The 16,034-nt window shown below is 55.1% G+C and overlaps 1 protein-coding gene across 2 annotated transcripts in view; it reads right to left on the bottom strand.

Moving 5' to 3' along the window:
- The window catches only part of RAB11FIP4 (RAB11 family interacting protein 4), a 79,611-nt gene that overhangs the window by 30,524 nt on the left and 33,053 nt on the right, over positions 1–16,034 (bottom strand). The window contains exon 1 of one of the 2 annotated variants that reach the window (XM_014796391.2): positions 9,966–10,149. The exons of the other annotated variant lie outside the window; for it this stretch is intronic. Coding sequence (XP_014651877.1) covers positions 9,966–9,995 — 30 coding nt within the window. The 5' untranslated portion in view covers positions 9,996–10,149. Of the gene's footprint in view, positions 1–9,965; positions 10,150–16,034 lie in introns of those variants that run through there. 2 annotated transcript variants of the gene reach the window in all.

The following is a 16,034-nucleotide window of genomic DNA, read 5'->3' as shown; positions in this document are numbered from 1 at the left end:
CAAACTATTGGGGATTATAAAAACAGAACTTAAATTGCTTCCACATCTGGAAACCAAACCCAGCAGCCAGCCCCAAGAATTCCAGGCATGTCAGCCGACAGAGAAGCTGCAGGTCAAGGGGGGTATTTCCTGTTAGCTGAGTCCCCATCCACCTACCCGAATCCATATACAAGATCTTCTGACTCTATCAAGTGGCGCCACACCTGAGAAGGACAGGCAAGTAACACACGGGAGCACCTACCACGTCACGTGGCCAGCGTCTGCTCTGCGCCTTAGAGGTGGTCTCATTTTCTTCCCCTAAAATTCCTGCAAGTAAACGCTGTCTCCTCCTCACAGATGAGGACACTCTCCCCTGAAGTTATGCTGTGATTTTTCTCCTATGCCCCTGGAGCCATGTGAACCTGAATCAGGAACCCCCCACCTTCAATCACCCCATCTAAATTCTCAAAGATGATTTCCTGAGTACCCGCCAGGAGCTCCAGAGCCCACCCAGCCATTGTATGCATGGCTCTCCTGAGAAATCCACGGGCCAGGGGCGGGGGCAACTCAAATGTCAAAAGTGAATGAACAGGCTGCCACTTGAAAGGGGCGCACATCAAGGGCTCTCCTGGCTCTTTGAACTGGCAGCTATTTTGGGCCACAAATTATAGCTTTGAAAGACGTGGCTGTTTGATGTGAGGGCTTAATTACTCACACAGTTAAGAGCCTGTGGGGCTTGCTTCGGGAGCTCCGTATTTTATCATCATGATAAGAGGAGCTTAAAGTGAAGGCCTGGGATGGGACAGCAGTGGCCCAAGCCAGCTCTCCCCGCTCTGAGCATCCACCAGGTGGGCCAAGCAGCATTCCTTCAGTGGGGCCCCCTCAAAAGAGGTGATGCGAACTTTCCAGGGAGAGGCCACTATGTGCTTTGGGGAGAACACACCTGAACATTGCTAACCGGCAATCTGCAGCCAGGGCGGGTACCCACCCACCCCTTCTTTGCCACAGAAACCCTCAGGCCTTGGAAGGCCAAGCAGAGGCCAATGTCCACCTGAAGCCAATGGCCCAGGCTCCATCTGACCCGCCGCTCTGGAGCAGGCAGGCCAACAACAGGGCCACTCCCCACCCCATGCAGCACCCCCACCAGGGCCTCTGTTTTTATAACCTTTCGGCACTTCCATCAGCCTAGAGCCCAAGCAGTCCTCCCGACAGGCCCTGCTCAGGTGTCACTTTTGTCCTGTGGCCTTTGCCAGCTCCAGCTATGCAGGCTGCATGTTCCAGGGGCTGCTGCCCTGCACCAGGGCTCCCCAGAGCACAGCTGGCTGGAGCTCAGCTCGGGGGCCGAGGGCCAGGGCAGCTGAGTCAGCTCAGGCCCCTTCCCAGGCTCTCCCCCAGTGGGGACAGGTGAGAGAGTGCTAGGTCTGCCCACAAACCACAGCTTAGGGCTCAGAGGGTGGGAGGCCCCCGGGGGAGTCCAAAGCTAGTGCAAGTCCATTGAGAACCCTCAGAGAGCCTGTGGGCTCCCCATTGGCCACAGAAGCAGGTCCTGGCTCCTCAGATCAGCACACACAGCCCCGTCCAGCCAGTCTCAGCCTCAGGACACGATACCGCCACCCCACCTCCCCTTGGACCCCAAGCTCTTGTCCAACTTTAGCACCCCCCCACAATTTGGCACATGCTGTTTCTTACACCAGAAACACAATTCCTCCCTGTGTCACAAGCAGCTGTCCCTAAACAACCCTCAGTTAAAAAGTCGCTGTACCTGGGAGGCTGATCCCCTCCCCCCACCCCCCACGCCCCCCCACCCCCAGAACTGAGCTCCTGGAGCCCTACAGCCGTCTCTGGGCACACTGTCCCCAGTGAGCCCCTTCTCTGCACCCGTGACTCTCTCCCTGGGACACTGGGCCAGGCAGCCTACTCTAGGCCGGGGCCTCATCCTTGCCTCCCCCAGCCCTTATATACCATTTTAAGGAGAGAAGAACTGGCAGTGGAGAAACCTTTCCACTCCAGCCCTGGCAGAGCTAATCCACTGGTTCTCTGGTTCCCTGTGCAGCAGCCTTGCCTCCTGGGGGTCCCAGAGGGGCCACCACACCAGCCTGACACAGGCTCTTTGTAAATGAAGTTCTGCCCCACCCACAGCCCTGGTCCCTCAGGGCTGGCTCAATTCATTCCACCCCTTGGTACCTGAAGGACTGAGGTCCACCCTTGTGCCACAGACTAAACACCACCTCATCCGGGGTGCGGCAACTGCGAACCCCTGACCCTGTACACAAAACTGAGGACGTCAGGTTACTGGATCCTTTCATCAGGACCTCAAGAGGGAGAGAGGCACAGAGGAGACCTCTGACAAAACAAGGTTCAAGACCACCGCCTGCTCTGAAAGGCTGCCTCCAGCCAGCATCTCTCGCTAAGTTCCTCTCGGTGCGGCCCACTTCCAGCTGGACATCCCCACGTGGCTGTCTCCTGGTGCCTCAAACTCAGCCCACTGCTCCCCCAGCCCTGCTCCTACCTTGGTGAGCAGCCCACCTTGTCAACTTCACCCCCATAGGTGCTGGGGTACTGACCACTCACCCCATTCCCTCCTGCTGCAGCCCAGGCATCTGCCGACACATCCTGCTCACACAGGTCCCTGTGCCTTCACCCACACTGCCCCCTGCCCAGAACTCCTCCACCTCGCTCAGGGCATTAACTTGGAGCAACACTGTCAGCTGGCACTCCCGGAGCCCTTGGCACCTGAAGAAACACAAGATGGTCTTAAACATTTGAGGAAGACCAGGAAAGAAACATCTACCATGTGCCAGATGTTTTTGTGCATCAGCCACCATTCAGATGAGAAAACTGGTGCTCAGAGAGGTTAAGTAACTTGCAAAGGGTCACAGAGCCAGCAGGAGTGGAATTTGAACAAGTCTGATTTTAACGCAGCAAGGAGGGTACAGAGAAGACTAAATACTCTTGGCGATGGCAGTGTCCAACACTCAGCATTGGAGCTGGCTCTCAGGTTGAGCCCTGCAGGCCACGGGGACAGGAATTAGCAAGGCTGGTGGCACCAGAACGTGGACTTGAGCTGAAGGTGGCAGGGACCACAGCACACTAGACCACTGACTACTGTCAACTGAGGCTCCTGGGGCCTGTGCCACCCTGGCCATGGGGCATAGCCCCCTCCTCTTTCCCATCACAGGGAGCTTCAAAGAGGCTACATGTGGGAAGATTTTATAGAAAGGAAGAGGAGAGAGATTTGAAAGAAAATTGCTAAAAGGAAACACATGTGAAAATGAAAACTCAGGCAAAGTGGGAGGAGGAGGAAAGGAAGGAAAAGATGATGTTCAAGGATTATAAACTGAGTCAAACAGCCCTGGTACATAACACCAGTTTCCCTCGGTTACCTTGGGAAGGCCAGTGACCACTCCCTGCCTTCACTGCCCCTCTTAACCCAGGTGGAATGGGGCAGTGTGACCTTAGATGACGCCCAGCAAGAAACAGGGAAAAGGGCCTTGCACACAATCATGATGCCTGTGGAGCCATGAGCAGCATTTGGTGGAGGAAGAACCTGAGACTCAGAGAGGTTGCTCTACTTTCCCAAGGTCACACAGCTGGTGAGCTATAAAGCTGGAATCTGAGCCCAGGTCTGCCCAGTGTCCAGGCTCGTTTCCTTGAACCACATCATAATGTCCCCTCATAAATCCTCCCACCACTACAAGGTGGTTCTACCCTCTACCTTGAAGAAACTGGGCAAATTATGTAAGTTCCCTAGAGGTTACCTAGTTTCTGTGTTTCATTACATCCAACATGCCTTTGATTTTAAGATGCACTGTTATTTCGAGTACACCAAGAAACAGCACTGTCAATTAAATTATAACACACCAGTGAATGTATAACACATACCAATCTGAGATGTTAAAATGCGAAACAAAAGAATGCGTCTTAGAATCTATACAACACAGTATAATGGGGAGTGGGGACTCAGTCAGTTCCTTAGACTGCGTGTGTGCACTCAGGGGTGACAACTCCATGCATGCACGTGGGCAAACACACACACACATGCTGCTGCGAGATTCTCCTTTGCCAATAACTGATGCAATCTTGCAGATAATCACACAAAATGTGCTGGCCAGACGTGCCTCGTCAACAAGAACCCTTGTTTCCTGGGAGGCCATCGATTCAACGTTATTTCACATTGTCAGGCAGGGGCTGTCCTGACTACCACCCACCTGACCAGCCAGGCTAGACAAACAGGTAGGTTTGCTCCTTGGAAAATGACCAAGGGCAGTCACCCAGTGTGGCCAAGCGGCTGCACAGTCCACACCTTTCTGTCTGGCTCTCCTCCAGATCTCCTGGGGCCTGCAGCCCGCCAGAGCCACGGCTCTTTCATAAGGCAGATACTGGGGGCTGGCAGTGGCAGACGGGCAGCACGGCTCCAAGCTGGCTTTTCCGGCTGGGCGGAGGTGGATGGACAGGCAGGCCCGAGCTGGAGGTGAAGGGTGGGTGGGCAGAGCTCGCAGCCCCCCTCCCCCCTCTCCTTCGTAGATGGACCACGGCCCAGCAGAGCGGACAGCCTCTGGGAGGAAGGACCAGGTGCAGCCCCACACCAAGCCCAGGGGAGACGGCTGTCACCTCAGAATGTGCTTTGCATCTCATTCACAGATTGCCATGTGGGCGCCAGTCACTCGGGCCGCAGACTCGGCATCTGCAGAGGCTGTTAGTTTATGCAAAAACACGGACGCCGAGGAAGTAGAGCTTGGCTCCTCCTGTAGAGGCCCTCAGGTAGTGGGGTTTTTCCCCCTGCCACCTTCCTGTTTCAGAGCGGACATCCTCTCTGCAAGAAATTCTGTTAGGTTCTAAGGTTATCAGTCACAAGAATCAAGCCAGTAGAAGCTTGTGGGAACTAAAAATATCAGCTCACTCATATGCCAGGCACTGTTTTAAGTGCTTTTCACATACTTACATATTCGATCCATATAACAACCTTATGAGGAAGGTACTAGCACCACCCTTGTTTTACAGGTGAGGAAACTGAGGCACAGAGAGGTTAAATAATTTGCCTAAGATTCTACAAATAGCAACTGGCAGAGCCAGGATTTGAACCCAGACAGCCCAACTCTGGAGTCCAGGCTCTTGGACAGTCCAGGCTCCATTGTCCTGCCTCTCTGGCTACCTAACCATCAGGAGCCCACTGAGCACAGGTCAGAACCCACTCCAGTTATTTTGAGTCAAAGCAGCTCATTTTATCCTCACCATCACCCTACGAGGTAGATACCATTATCAATCCCATTCTACAGATGGGGAAACTGAGGCTCAGAAAGGTGGAAAGGTGAGGGAGCTTGCCCAAAGTCTCAGAGCTAGCAAGCAGCAAAGCCAGGATCTAGAACCACGTGTTTTCTGGCTCCAAACCTTTTTTTCTACTTTAAGAATATAGGCATTGGGTGACTGAGCATGAGACGAAGGCGCCTGGGTCTTGAGGTGGGTATTTCTCCCAGGAAAACCAGTGAGCAGGAAGGAGAAGCTTCCTCCTACTCTCTCTCCTATCCTAAAGGGAGACAGATCCTCTCAGCTCTCCATCCCAGGTCCACTGCAGGCAGCACCGGCTCTTGAAACGTGGGTTCCCTCTTTATGATATTAGGCTTGCAGTGCGCAGGGGCGGACGGTGACAGGAGATGACTCAGGAGTGACAGAGCTCCCACCCCCTCTCCCACACTCGAGTTCTATTCAGGCCTTCCTCTTTCTGATGCCTTAAAAGAGAAAGACTCCATGAGCAGAGCCACAGACATTAACAATAACTGCTACAGGGTTTTGTTTTCATTTGAATCATGTTTACATTGTTGGGAAAGAACCCACTTGTCTGGGAAAATGAAGCAGGTTGAATCAATTAAAAATATGCCCAATGGTCAGAAAACTTCCCTTTTCTTGCAGGAAGTCAAGAAGAAGCGAGGTTAGAAATGTCGGTGTTACTAGCCGGCCTGTCAGACGGAGCTGGGGGTAGAGTTCACCCGGACCCCACAGCTCTGGACCACCGCAGCCGCCTCCTCAGATACACATGTTTCTGGTTGCCTACTTTCTCCTTCCTCTACACACACACACGCGCGCACACACACACACACACACACACACACACTTTGGAGGCCTAGGCTAGACAGAGATCAGACCCAGCACTGCTGCCCAGGTGTGTGAGTGCTTCTGCTGGGCTCCTTAGGAGACCAGGGCACAGGATGGTGCTGCCAACTGCCCACGGGCAGAGGGAGCAGAGAAGGGCGTGAGGGAGCCCTGGGAGGGGCCGGCCAGCGCAGCCAAGCAGGGGCTGCCGGCTACTTTGTGGGTCTGGAGCGCTGGATTGTCACACCCCTGACAGCACTGACCCTGGGAACAGGGAGTAGCCCCCCGTGCTCTGCCTTAGACACAGCTCTGTGCACAGCACCTGGGCAGTTTTCGCTGGTATCAATTTGTGGGTGGAAACAACACAGTCTGGCAAAACTGTTTCCACATTCACGGAGACAGGCTTATCGGACCGGGGTTGAGGGCAGGAAAGTCCACAGCAGCAATGGCCACACACAGCACCTCTCTCCAAACCCCTCAACAGCAAAGGTCTGAAGAGTGCAGAGCAATGACATGCATTTGTGCTCGTGGACTTCTAGTCTCAACTGTACTGTTAGTCTCTTCCTGTTCTCCTCCTGGGCTGTCGCTTGGCAGCATCAGACACCCCCCATCTCTCTGAGCTTGTGCCCCTTGCCCTTTCACCTGGCTTACGCTCCAATCACAGCAGCCTCCCTGCAGTTCCGTGGACACACCTCGCCAGCTACGGTCCCGCCTCAGGGCCTTTGCAGCTGCTGTTCCCTCTGCTTGTACTTCTGTTGTCAAGACGCCACCTTGAGAAGGCGAGGAATTCCCTGCCCACTCTATTTAAAAACGTGACACCTCGCCCAGCACTCCTGAACCCTTGCTTTCTATCTGGTCACCTCACATGCTGTTCGCCTGCCCCTCTGCCATCCCTCGAGCTCCACGAAGGCAGGGACTGTTGTCTGCTGTGTTCACTGCTGTATCTCCAGTGCCCAGCACAGATTCTAGCACAAATTAGACCCTCAAATATTTGTTGAATGAATGAATTCGGCCAGCACTTGCCCTGTGCCGGGCAACGTGCTGGGTGGGGGCTGGGCAAACAGAAATGAGGAAGGGTCTGTGCCCTGGAATGCCATCTGATGGAGGAGACTGCCATGCCACATCCAGGAGAGCAGACCACACAATGTCCAGTAAGACACAAGGTGGGCCTGCCAAATCAACACGCCCGTCTCACCTGCCCAGTAGGCTGTTGGGCAGGACCACCCATTAATCCAACTGGGAGACCAGGCAAAATGAAGACCTGAATGGTCCTCATTCGAGAGGCCGATGATTTGATGACATCAATGCCCAGTTACTGAGTCAAGAGCCAGCCGAGGGGATGCAGAGGAAAACAGAGTCCAACCCCAGGGATCCTGCACGCTGGGCAAGGCCAAGTCACTGTGCCCACTGCCAACACCAGGCAGCAGGCAGACCAGATAAAGAGGCTTCCTTTTCAAAAGGCAATGAGCCCTGAGCCAGGGGACAGAGCCTCTGCCCAGGCTGTCCCCTCCCAAGTCTCTGAGCTGCCTGCCTTCCGGAACTGCTCACCTGCTATTTTATTGGGAGCCTCTCCCACCCCTTCCACTTCCTCCCGACCCACACCTAAAATTTATAAAGTGAAGTGAAACTGTGAAGCCCCTCAAAGCAGGCTCAGGTATAAAACATCCCTTAGTATGACAGGCAGCCTCCAAGGAGGGACTGCAGCTCTAGGAAAGGAAGTTTCTAGCTACCTGGGGGGTGGGATGGCAGGCACAGGAAGGTGAGAGCTGTGAGGGCCCCAGGTGAACAGCTGAAGAGAAAGCCCTGGGCGTGGGGGCAGCTGGTCCCACCAAGAAGGGAGCTAGGAGGCCATGAAAGGGCCAGCGCACTTAAGCAGGGGTGGGGGCCACAAATGCTCTGTGGAGACACAAAGAAGGAGGGGAGTGGGGGCCAGTGGGATATCCACCTGGAAGTTCTCAAGCTGCAGCCCAGAGCCTCCCTAGTGCAGGCTGCTCAGGCCTCATTTCTTCTTTTCTTCCTCACTTGACCAAGTGTCCTTTCTGTGAGCAGGCTCCAGGCAGTCTCTCCTACTGGTCTTCCTTGGGGCAAAGGTCACACCTCCCAGCCTGCTTACCCGGCCTGGCTAGTCGCTTCCCTCAGGCACACGCTCTCATGCTGGCCTTAGTCATTCACCCCACCCCCTCCACCAAAGCCCAGGGTCCCCCATATTACCAAGCTGTTCCTCAGTAGGCATGTGCCCAAGCTGTGCTGCCTGCTACTCAAGTCCCAAGTTCTTCACTGGCTTCTCATCCTCCAAGCCCCACCTGCCTCAGTGAAGTCACAGGGAGCTCAGAGACAACCCAGAAGTCAGGAAGGGAGTAATCTGACCCAGGCTTTCAGACTCCCCACAGCCTGCAAACACCTCGAGAGCAGGAGAGTATCCATGTATAATAGTCCCTGGGCACATAATCAGCACTTCATGAATGCCAGCTCAGTAGGATAAGGTTTTGGGGCCAGTCTGTCTGGTGCCGCGCAGGTGGCAAGACCCTAGTCAACGGCAGTGACTCAAGGACTCCACCAAGGCTAGGTAGACAGTTACAGGGAGGCAGGGAGAGAGGCAGACATGCCTGCTGCACAGATCTGATACGCACACAGTTGCTAACCCTGCCCCCTTTGAGATTCCTTTTTCCCTAACCTAGCACTTACTGTATCCACATTTCAGAATGGGAAGGATCTGGAGATGCCCCGGGGGGATGTGCCTGCCTGCCCCCTTCCCAGGAGCCCAAGCGATTAGCACCTGCCTCCGGGAAGGGAGGCCAGAGTTTGTTGGGTCACCAGGAACCAACCCTGGGGTTTGCCAGGCCAAGTGTACCCTGAATGCAGAAACCCAGCCCTCTCGCACACCTCTGAGGAAGAGGCCTATAAATAAGTTAGTCAAGGAACTGGCATGTCCTTCAGGGCCAACTGATGTGTCACATCCAGCCATCTGTGCGCGAGCAGGGCTAGGAAGAAGGGGAAATGGGGCAAGACGTACGCTGGAGGGTGTGCAGGCATGACAAGGAATAAAGTCCCGGGCTGAGTAGGGACCGGGTTCCCATAGCAGACACGGTTCTCCAGAGGCCGCTCCGCCAAGACCTCGGAGACGCTTGTCGCCCGCAGAGAAGCGGCTATAACAGCAGCAGCTACCACCGCGGCGGACCCGCCGGCTCTTGGGACCCGGAGGGTGAAGGGCGGGGAGTCCGCGCACACCTCCCGCCTCGGCAGATCTCGGCTGGGAAGGGGCAGGGCTCTGTGCCCAAACCCTACGCTAGGCTGGCCCTCCCTCTTGCCGGCAGAGCCCGTGGGAGAGACGAGGGAAGCCCGGGAACAGGCTCGGTGCAGCCACCAAGAGCTGCGGAAAAACTTCGCTCGCGCACAGCCCCCTTCGGGACTCGGAACTCGGGACTCGGCGGGGCCAAGGGCTGGGGAGCTGGGGCAACACCAGTCCGGGAGGGGCAGGTGCCCTGGGAGCGGATGTGGGGAGCTGGGGCGGGGGGTGTCCCAAGGGAGGCGTCCGGGCAAACGAGCCCCTTTCCCAGCCCACTAGGTGCCCCTAAAACACTTTTTTAAAACCGCGCCGAAGACAGGGGGCCACCCCTCCTCGCGCGCCGGGGCTAGTGCTGCCCACCCTCGCACCAGGGCGCAGGCAGAGGGCCCGGAGGGGGGCACCAGAGGCAGCGGCTTCTCCTCCGTGGCCGAGCGACCCGGGACGCAGGTAACCTGACCTCCCAGGCCACGGCCGAGAGGGCGGACGCTCCGGGGGCGGGAGCAGGCGCCCGGCCTGCGGACGAAGTTCCGCACTCCGGCCACTTCCCCGGCCCCGGGGCCGCGGTGCGCGTCGCCGGAGCCCCGCGAGCCCGAGTCCCCCGGCCCCAGCTTACCTGGCCCCCGGGGGCGGGCGGGGTGCGCATCCCCCGTCTGGCCGCGGGTCGGTGCGCTGCGGAGGGGCGAGAAGCGGGCGGGCAGCCAGGCGGCGGAGAGCACGGGACAGCCCCGCCGCGCCGCGGCCGCTCGCACGGGTCGGCACCCGTGGAAAGTGCCGGCCCCACCCCCACCCGCGCCCGTTGCCGGGAGACCCGCGTGGGCCGAAGGGCTCTTTGTATCAAAGGCGCTGTGACATCACGAGGTGCCCCGGCTCGCGGACCCAGGGGGCGGGGCCTCGCGCCGGGGGCGGGGCCGGAGGAGGAGGAAGCGCGGCCTGGGAACCCGAGCCGCGGGGGGCGGGGCCCAGGTAACCCCGCCCCCTAAGGTAGGGGCAGGTGGCTGGGCGGCGCCGACCAATGGGCGCGCGGCCGCGGGGCGGGCCCGGGCGACCCCCGCGGCGCCTCGGGAGGTGGAGCTCGCCGGGGCCCGCCAGAGCCCGCGCCGCGAGGTTACTGCCGCCGGGGGTTCCGGGACGGAGTTTGTAAGTTCACGCGCCGGGCTGGCGGGCGCTGTCGCCGCTGCTGCCCGTTCCAGGCCAGTCTCACTGTTTGCGGTCACCGCACTGCGAGATTCCGGCCAGCGCTTCCAGCCTCACATTTGCGGACCCGAAGACCCGCCAACCCCCTAACCCCCTCGTTCACCACCACCACCACCACCACAAGCCTGAGTCTGGTGGCTCCTAAAGCGATTCTCATCCTGAACCCACCCTAAAAAACAAAACAAAAAGGGAAAGAGCCCTTCTGTTAAATCCTAGTAAATGTAAGTAAAATATGTGCCCCCCTAACTCTTTACTATGCTCCAGAATAAAAGAAGGCAAAAATGTAAAGCAGCAAATATTGCAGATGTGGTTTCTCTTTGACTTGATGTTGCATTGTGTAACTGGGGCGTGTGGGGAATCAGATTTATCTTCCTAACTGTCTGGCTCAGGCCGACACGAAGCCACCTTTGCCTTCCCTGAGTCCTCACTGACCAAGAAGGTGGCACTTTGGGATGGGCAAGGCCCATGGGCAGCTGGGTGCCTTCGTCTCACACCAACCCACACACACACGCAGCTTTTCAGCTTTTCTGCCCCCTTCTCTTTGGCTCTTTGCTCTCAACTTCCTTTTCCCCAATCTCTCTTCCGCCAATACATTCCCAGCTGCCCCTCTCCTTACCAGGGCCTGTCTCTGAGGCAGAGCATCCCACTGGGGGTCCTAGATCTGCTGGGGACTCTCCAAAATGGACAGCATCTCCAAAATGGACAGGGTGATCTGGCAAGGGCTGCATGTGAGGGGAGGCTAGGGCAGTGGCGGTGAGGTGGACACTCCACCGCCCCCACCCTCTCCTCTCTGCTTATGCCTTGCAGTTCAGAGATCTATGTGCAGAGGCCACAGACTATTTCTCACCCTTGTTTGTGTCCACTCCCACGGTCCCTAACACACAGGAGCACTGGCTTTGGAATTACACAGACCTGGGTTTGAACCCTATTTGCCAGCTGTGAATTCTGGGACAAATTATGTAACCTCTCTGCGACTCAGTGTCTTCATCTGTAAAATGGGAATGGCACAGCCTACCTCATGGGTTGTGCACCCTGGCACAGTGGGTACACTTAATTTTAGGCACTCATCAAAGGTGTGGTATGTCAATGAGCCCCCACACCCTGGGCCTGCTCTGCCTTCCCAGCTCCACCCTGAGACCTTAGCTCAGCCGCCTCCCATGAGGTTTTAGGGTGTGGCTGAGTCCAGGAGTTCTATCTCAGTTTCCCTTCTTTCCTTCCAAGTCTCATATTGCCCCTAAGGGCTATGGGGCTCCAGAAAGCAGGTCATATGACAAAATCACGCGGAACTGTTAAAGAGAAGCAGAAACCTAACGTGATCATTGCTTCTCTGGCTCCTGGCTTTCTCCCAGCGAAGGTCAGTGGAGAAAGTCAGACCTGTCAAGTCCCCTCCCTGCGCCCCCCAGGGGTAGCCTGATGCACATTTTCAAGAGCTCTAAGGAGGGGGTGGTGCTGGTGGTACCTCTTTATTTTTCCCAGAGGGGGTGGTATGGGGAGCATCTCCAGGTATTTGTCCTGAAAAGCAGCATGTCACGAGATGCTAACATTGACCACTCCAGGGTTGGAAGCCTTCCCAGTTCTACAACTTACCATGGGGCATGAAGTCATTTAATATTTCAGAGCCTCAGTGTCCACCTCTATAAAATGGAAATAAGACCTTTCCTCTTCCAGTTATGAGATTTAAATGAAATGACAACACAAGTGTCCGGTACAATGCCTCCCACGCTGCAGGCACTCAATAAATAGTGGCTCCTAGTTATTACGAGCGGCATGAACAAGCGCCAGGCTGACTCAGTGATTAGGAGCATAAACTCCACAGCTGGGAGTCATATCTTGGCTTCACACCTTGTAGCCGGATGACCCCAGGCAAGTTTAATTCCCAGTGTCTCAATTTTCTCATATGTAAATTGGAGATAATAGTAGTATGTATTTTAGGATTATTGTGAGGATTAAAATAACCAGGACCCATAAAATACTTAGAGCAGGGCCTGGCACACAGCAGGTACTCAGTAAACAGTAGCCATTCTCAATTACCACACGGCAGGAGGCGGGAAGAACTGAGGTGAGGATTAGAACCTGAAGCAGCTGATGGGAGAATTTAGGACACCGACTTTTGGGAGAGGCCCTGACATCTTCCAGAGGGTTCCGGGAAGCAGTGATAGTCTGAGGGGGCTGACTGTGTCTGAGATGGACTGTGGGAACTGAGGGCTCTAGCCTAGGCTAGGGCTCTCAGGGGACTCGGTGTCCTCTGTTGAAATAGGGGCTGGAAGAGAGGCATTAGGAAATACAGCCCCGCCTCCTGAGCACAGCCCCACCTATGAGGCTCCTGGCTCCCCTGGTCCCTTAGCATAGCTGTGTTTTAGATCATAGAATCAAACCATTTTAAGCTGGGAAGACTCTCTGGATAAGTATCTAACGTACTCTTCCCCCACTTTATGGATGAGAAGACCGAGACTCAGAGAATGCTAGGAATTTGTCCGAAGCCACACAGTGAGCTGTCAGATGCGCAGGGACTGAAACTCAGGCTCCTGACTGCCAGTGCAGGGCCCTCTTCCTGCTCTGAGTGGGATGCTTTGCTGATGGGGTAGGACAGGCAGGGGATGGGAGTGTCGGGGAGCCGACTCCTTGCCAGTGCTTGCCCAGCGCTGTGAGTCTCCTAAGGGGTCTGACTTCCCTTTTCAGGAGAAAGAACAATCTCAATAAAAACAGAAACCTCTCCCAGGGAATGTATCCAAGAATAATTTTCAGATGGTGAGTCACTCTGATTAATTCTTTTGTGTCGTGAAACTGATTCTGCCATTGTTGATATGAGAAAACTCCCATGGCATTGAATGCCAAAGCCACAGAGGAGCAGAGAGAATGTCAACGAGCAGGAGTTACTGTTCTCTAGAAACTGATGGGGGCAGAAGACATGTGGTCATTTGGGTGGCTGAGGTGAGGGAAGAGAACAGCAAGTTCTCTTTGTACTACAGCTGTCTCCCTATGTCCACTTTCCTTCTGCTCTCACCATGCAGGAGTTTGCTCAACATCAAATGGTGTAAAGAGGCAATGTTTTGTGCATGTTGGGGGCCATATGGAAGGACTGGCTAAGCATATACGGTAACATAACAAGAAAAGAGCTCTCTGAAGATTGCCCAGTGTTAATGTTAGCCAAGCAACCGATGCCAATGAACATTAGCCAAGTGAACAAACAAAGAACAGCTACACAAATATTATCAGAGCTAGAAAAAAAGAAAAAGAGCATCATGTCCAGTGGTTCTCAAACTGGGTTCCTCGGAACCTTCAGGCTTCCGAGAAGACCCTGCAAAAGGGAGGGGGTGCTCCGGGCAAGCAATAGAATAGCTCCATTTCTGTCTGTTTTACATGCAGACTTGCACATGAGATTTCAGGTGAACAAAGGATTCCGTGGTTTTAGAGGTGTTTCAAATCACTGATCTAGTATAATTACTCATTTCCCAAACAGGGAAACAAGCCCAGAGGTGGTAAATGGCCTCTCTCCTCACAGGTGCACAGTCAGTTAGTGGCAGAACCAGGATTAGAGCCAGGTCTCACAGCTCTCTGTCCAGTGCTCTCCAAGACGGACATCAGTCATTAACCAGGACTGTCAACGTCCGTCAAACCTGGTCACACACTGGACACAATTTCTGCCCAAACAGTATCACCGGCTACTGTTCTTTGTGTGGAAAAGCCCTCCACGCGGCCGGCTCAGACTCTGCCACAAACGCTTGTCTTCTCTCACCTCCTCTTTAGCGATCCCTCAACTCCACAGTCAGAAAGCATCAGCCCTGACCGTCAAGTCTCAGCTTTCCATCCCAGGGGACAAACTCAACCTTTGATGATGCAGCAGTGGCCAGAGACAGGGAAGCAGGTATAAGCAAGTAGGCACGGCCCTGGGATTGCAGAGGCCTCCTGACCCCGACGGAAAGTCGTTCCCCATCTCCCACTTAGAGGAAATGGAAGCAACGCTTGAATCCAGAGCCCTTCCACACCAGCAGAGCTTGTCCAGAGGCCTGCACTGGGCCTGGGAAGAGGAGGGCATCTGTGACCATTCCCTCCTCTGGAGAGCTGTGGGTTGGACAGCACAGCGCTAAGGTCCTGTCCCATTTATAACCCTGGGCTAGCCCAGGACCAGATCTTGGACCCAAGTGGGCGCCCTGGAAACATGGGCCCCTTTCCACTGGCAAACACCTCGGTGTGGGTGACTGTCCTTTGGGGAGGATGCCTTCTGCAGTCTGGCCTGGGGCTGGGTTCCCTCGTAATGTCTGGCTGGACGCTGTGCAGATGGGGCAGGACCAGGTCTTACTGGCTCAATATCCAGAGAGGCCAAGCTCTATTTTTGTCAACCTGTGTACACATGAACAATGGGTTTTCTTACTCATGCAAACCCAACAAGAGGGGAAAATGGTGAGACAACCTGCGTTTCCTCTGACTCATTCAATCCTCTAAGAGGAGGAGGTGGCAGGGCAGGAGGAAGTCGAACAAGGTCTTCTTTTGACTTGGATTGGGCAAGGACAGGAGGAAAAACTTCCCTTTCCTTAACTCTTGGTTGGTCATGTCAGGTGACTGCAAACCCACGAGAGCATAAACAACTCTCCTCTGCTACAAACGCCGCCCCCGCCTCCCCTTGTCCTCCCAGACCAGGCAGCCCGCCTGATTATTAGGAGTGGACGGTAAAGCAGTGGATCCCAAACTGCTCTGCACGCTAGACTCACTCGGAGACCTTAAAAAACGTCAATGCCCAGGTCGCACCCCATGGAACTGAATCCAACTGTCCGGGGTGAGAGCCAAGCGTTAGCGGTTTTTAAAGATCCCGAGGTGATTGCAGTGCAGCAAAGTTTGGGAATACTTTGCCAAAGGCTTGCTGACTGCAGTGGGACTTGGAGTGATCACAGGTGAGGGCATCACGTGTTCATTCACTCATTCACCCATATATAATTAAGATCGTCTATGCACAAGACCCTGTGCGAGGTGTTGGACATACAGCTGTGATCAATCAAGTGTCAGTTCTCACGGCACTTACATTCTAGTGGGGGAAGTCAGACGATGATCAAATCATTGAATGAATGATACACATGACAGGTGCTGTCAAGGAAACCAGAGCAGGGTAAAGGGATAGCAGGGGTCTCTCTTCCCCCTGGATTTAGGAACCAATTTTTGCTTCAAGAAAGGGGAGCTGTGCCCCACTTGCTGCCCTGGACTTCATCCTGCTCTCTGGCTGAAACAGCTTTCACTTGACCATCCTCAAGGTCCTGCCTCCTGCCTCCACAGGGCCCCTGCTGGCCTCCTTCTCTTAAGTGGTTTCTTCAGGACAGGGGCCTGGCGTCCTCTGCACACAAGGCTCTCGGCTTTTCCTCCTCCCCGTCTGTCAGCAGTAACGTCTGACACTGGATCTGGGCAAGGTGAGTCATCATCCAGGATCATTTATGTGCAACCTGCCGAGGGATTTGAGGCTGTGGGGTGCATGAGAGATTGTGTGGAACAGTGGGGAGAA

The sequence above is a fragment of the Ceratotherium simum genome, chromosome 16, assembly GCF_057802395.1.
Source record: "Ceratotherium simum simum isolate JZ-2026a chromosome 16, ASM5780239v1, whole genome shotgun sequence".
Lineage (NCBI taxonomy): Eukaryota > Metazoa > Chordata > Mammalia > Perissodactyla > Rhinocerotidae > Ceratotherium > Ceratotherium simum.
This window is presented reverse-complemented; position numbering and strand designations above follow the sequence as displayed.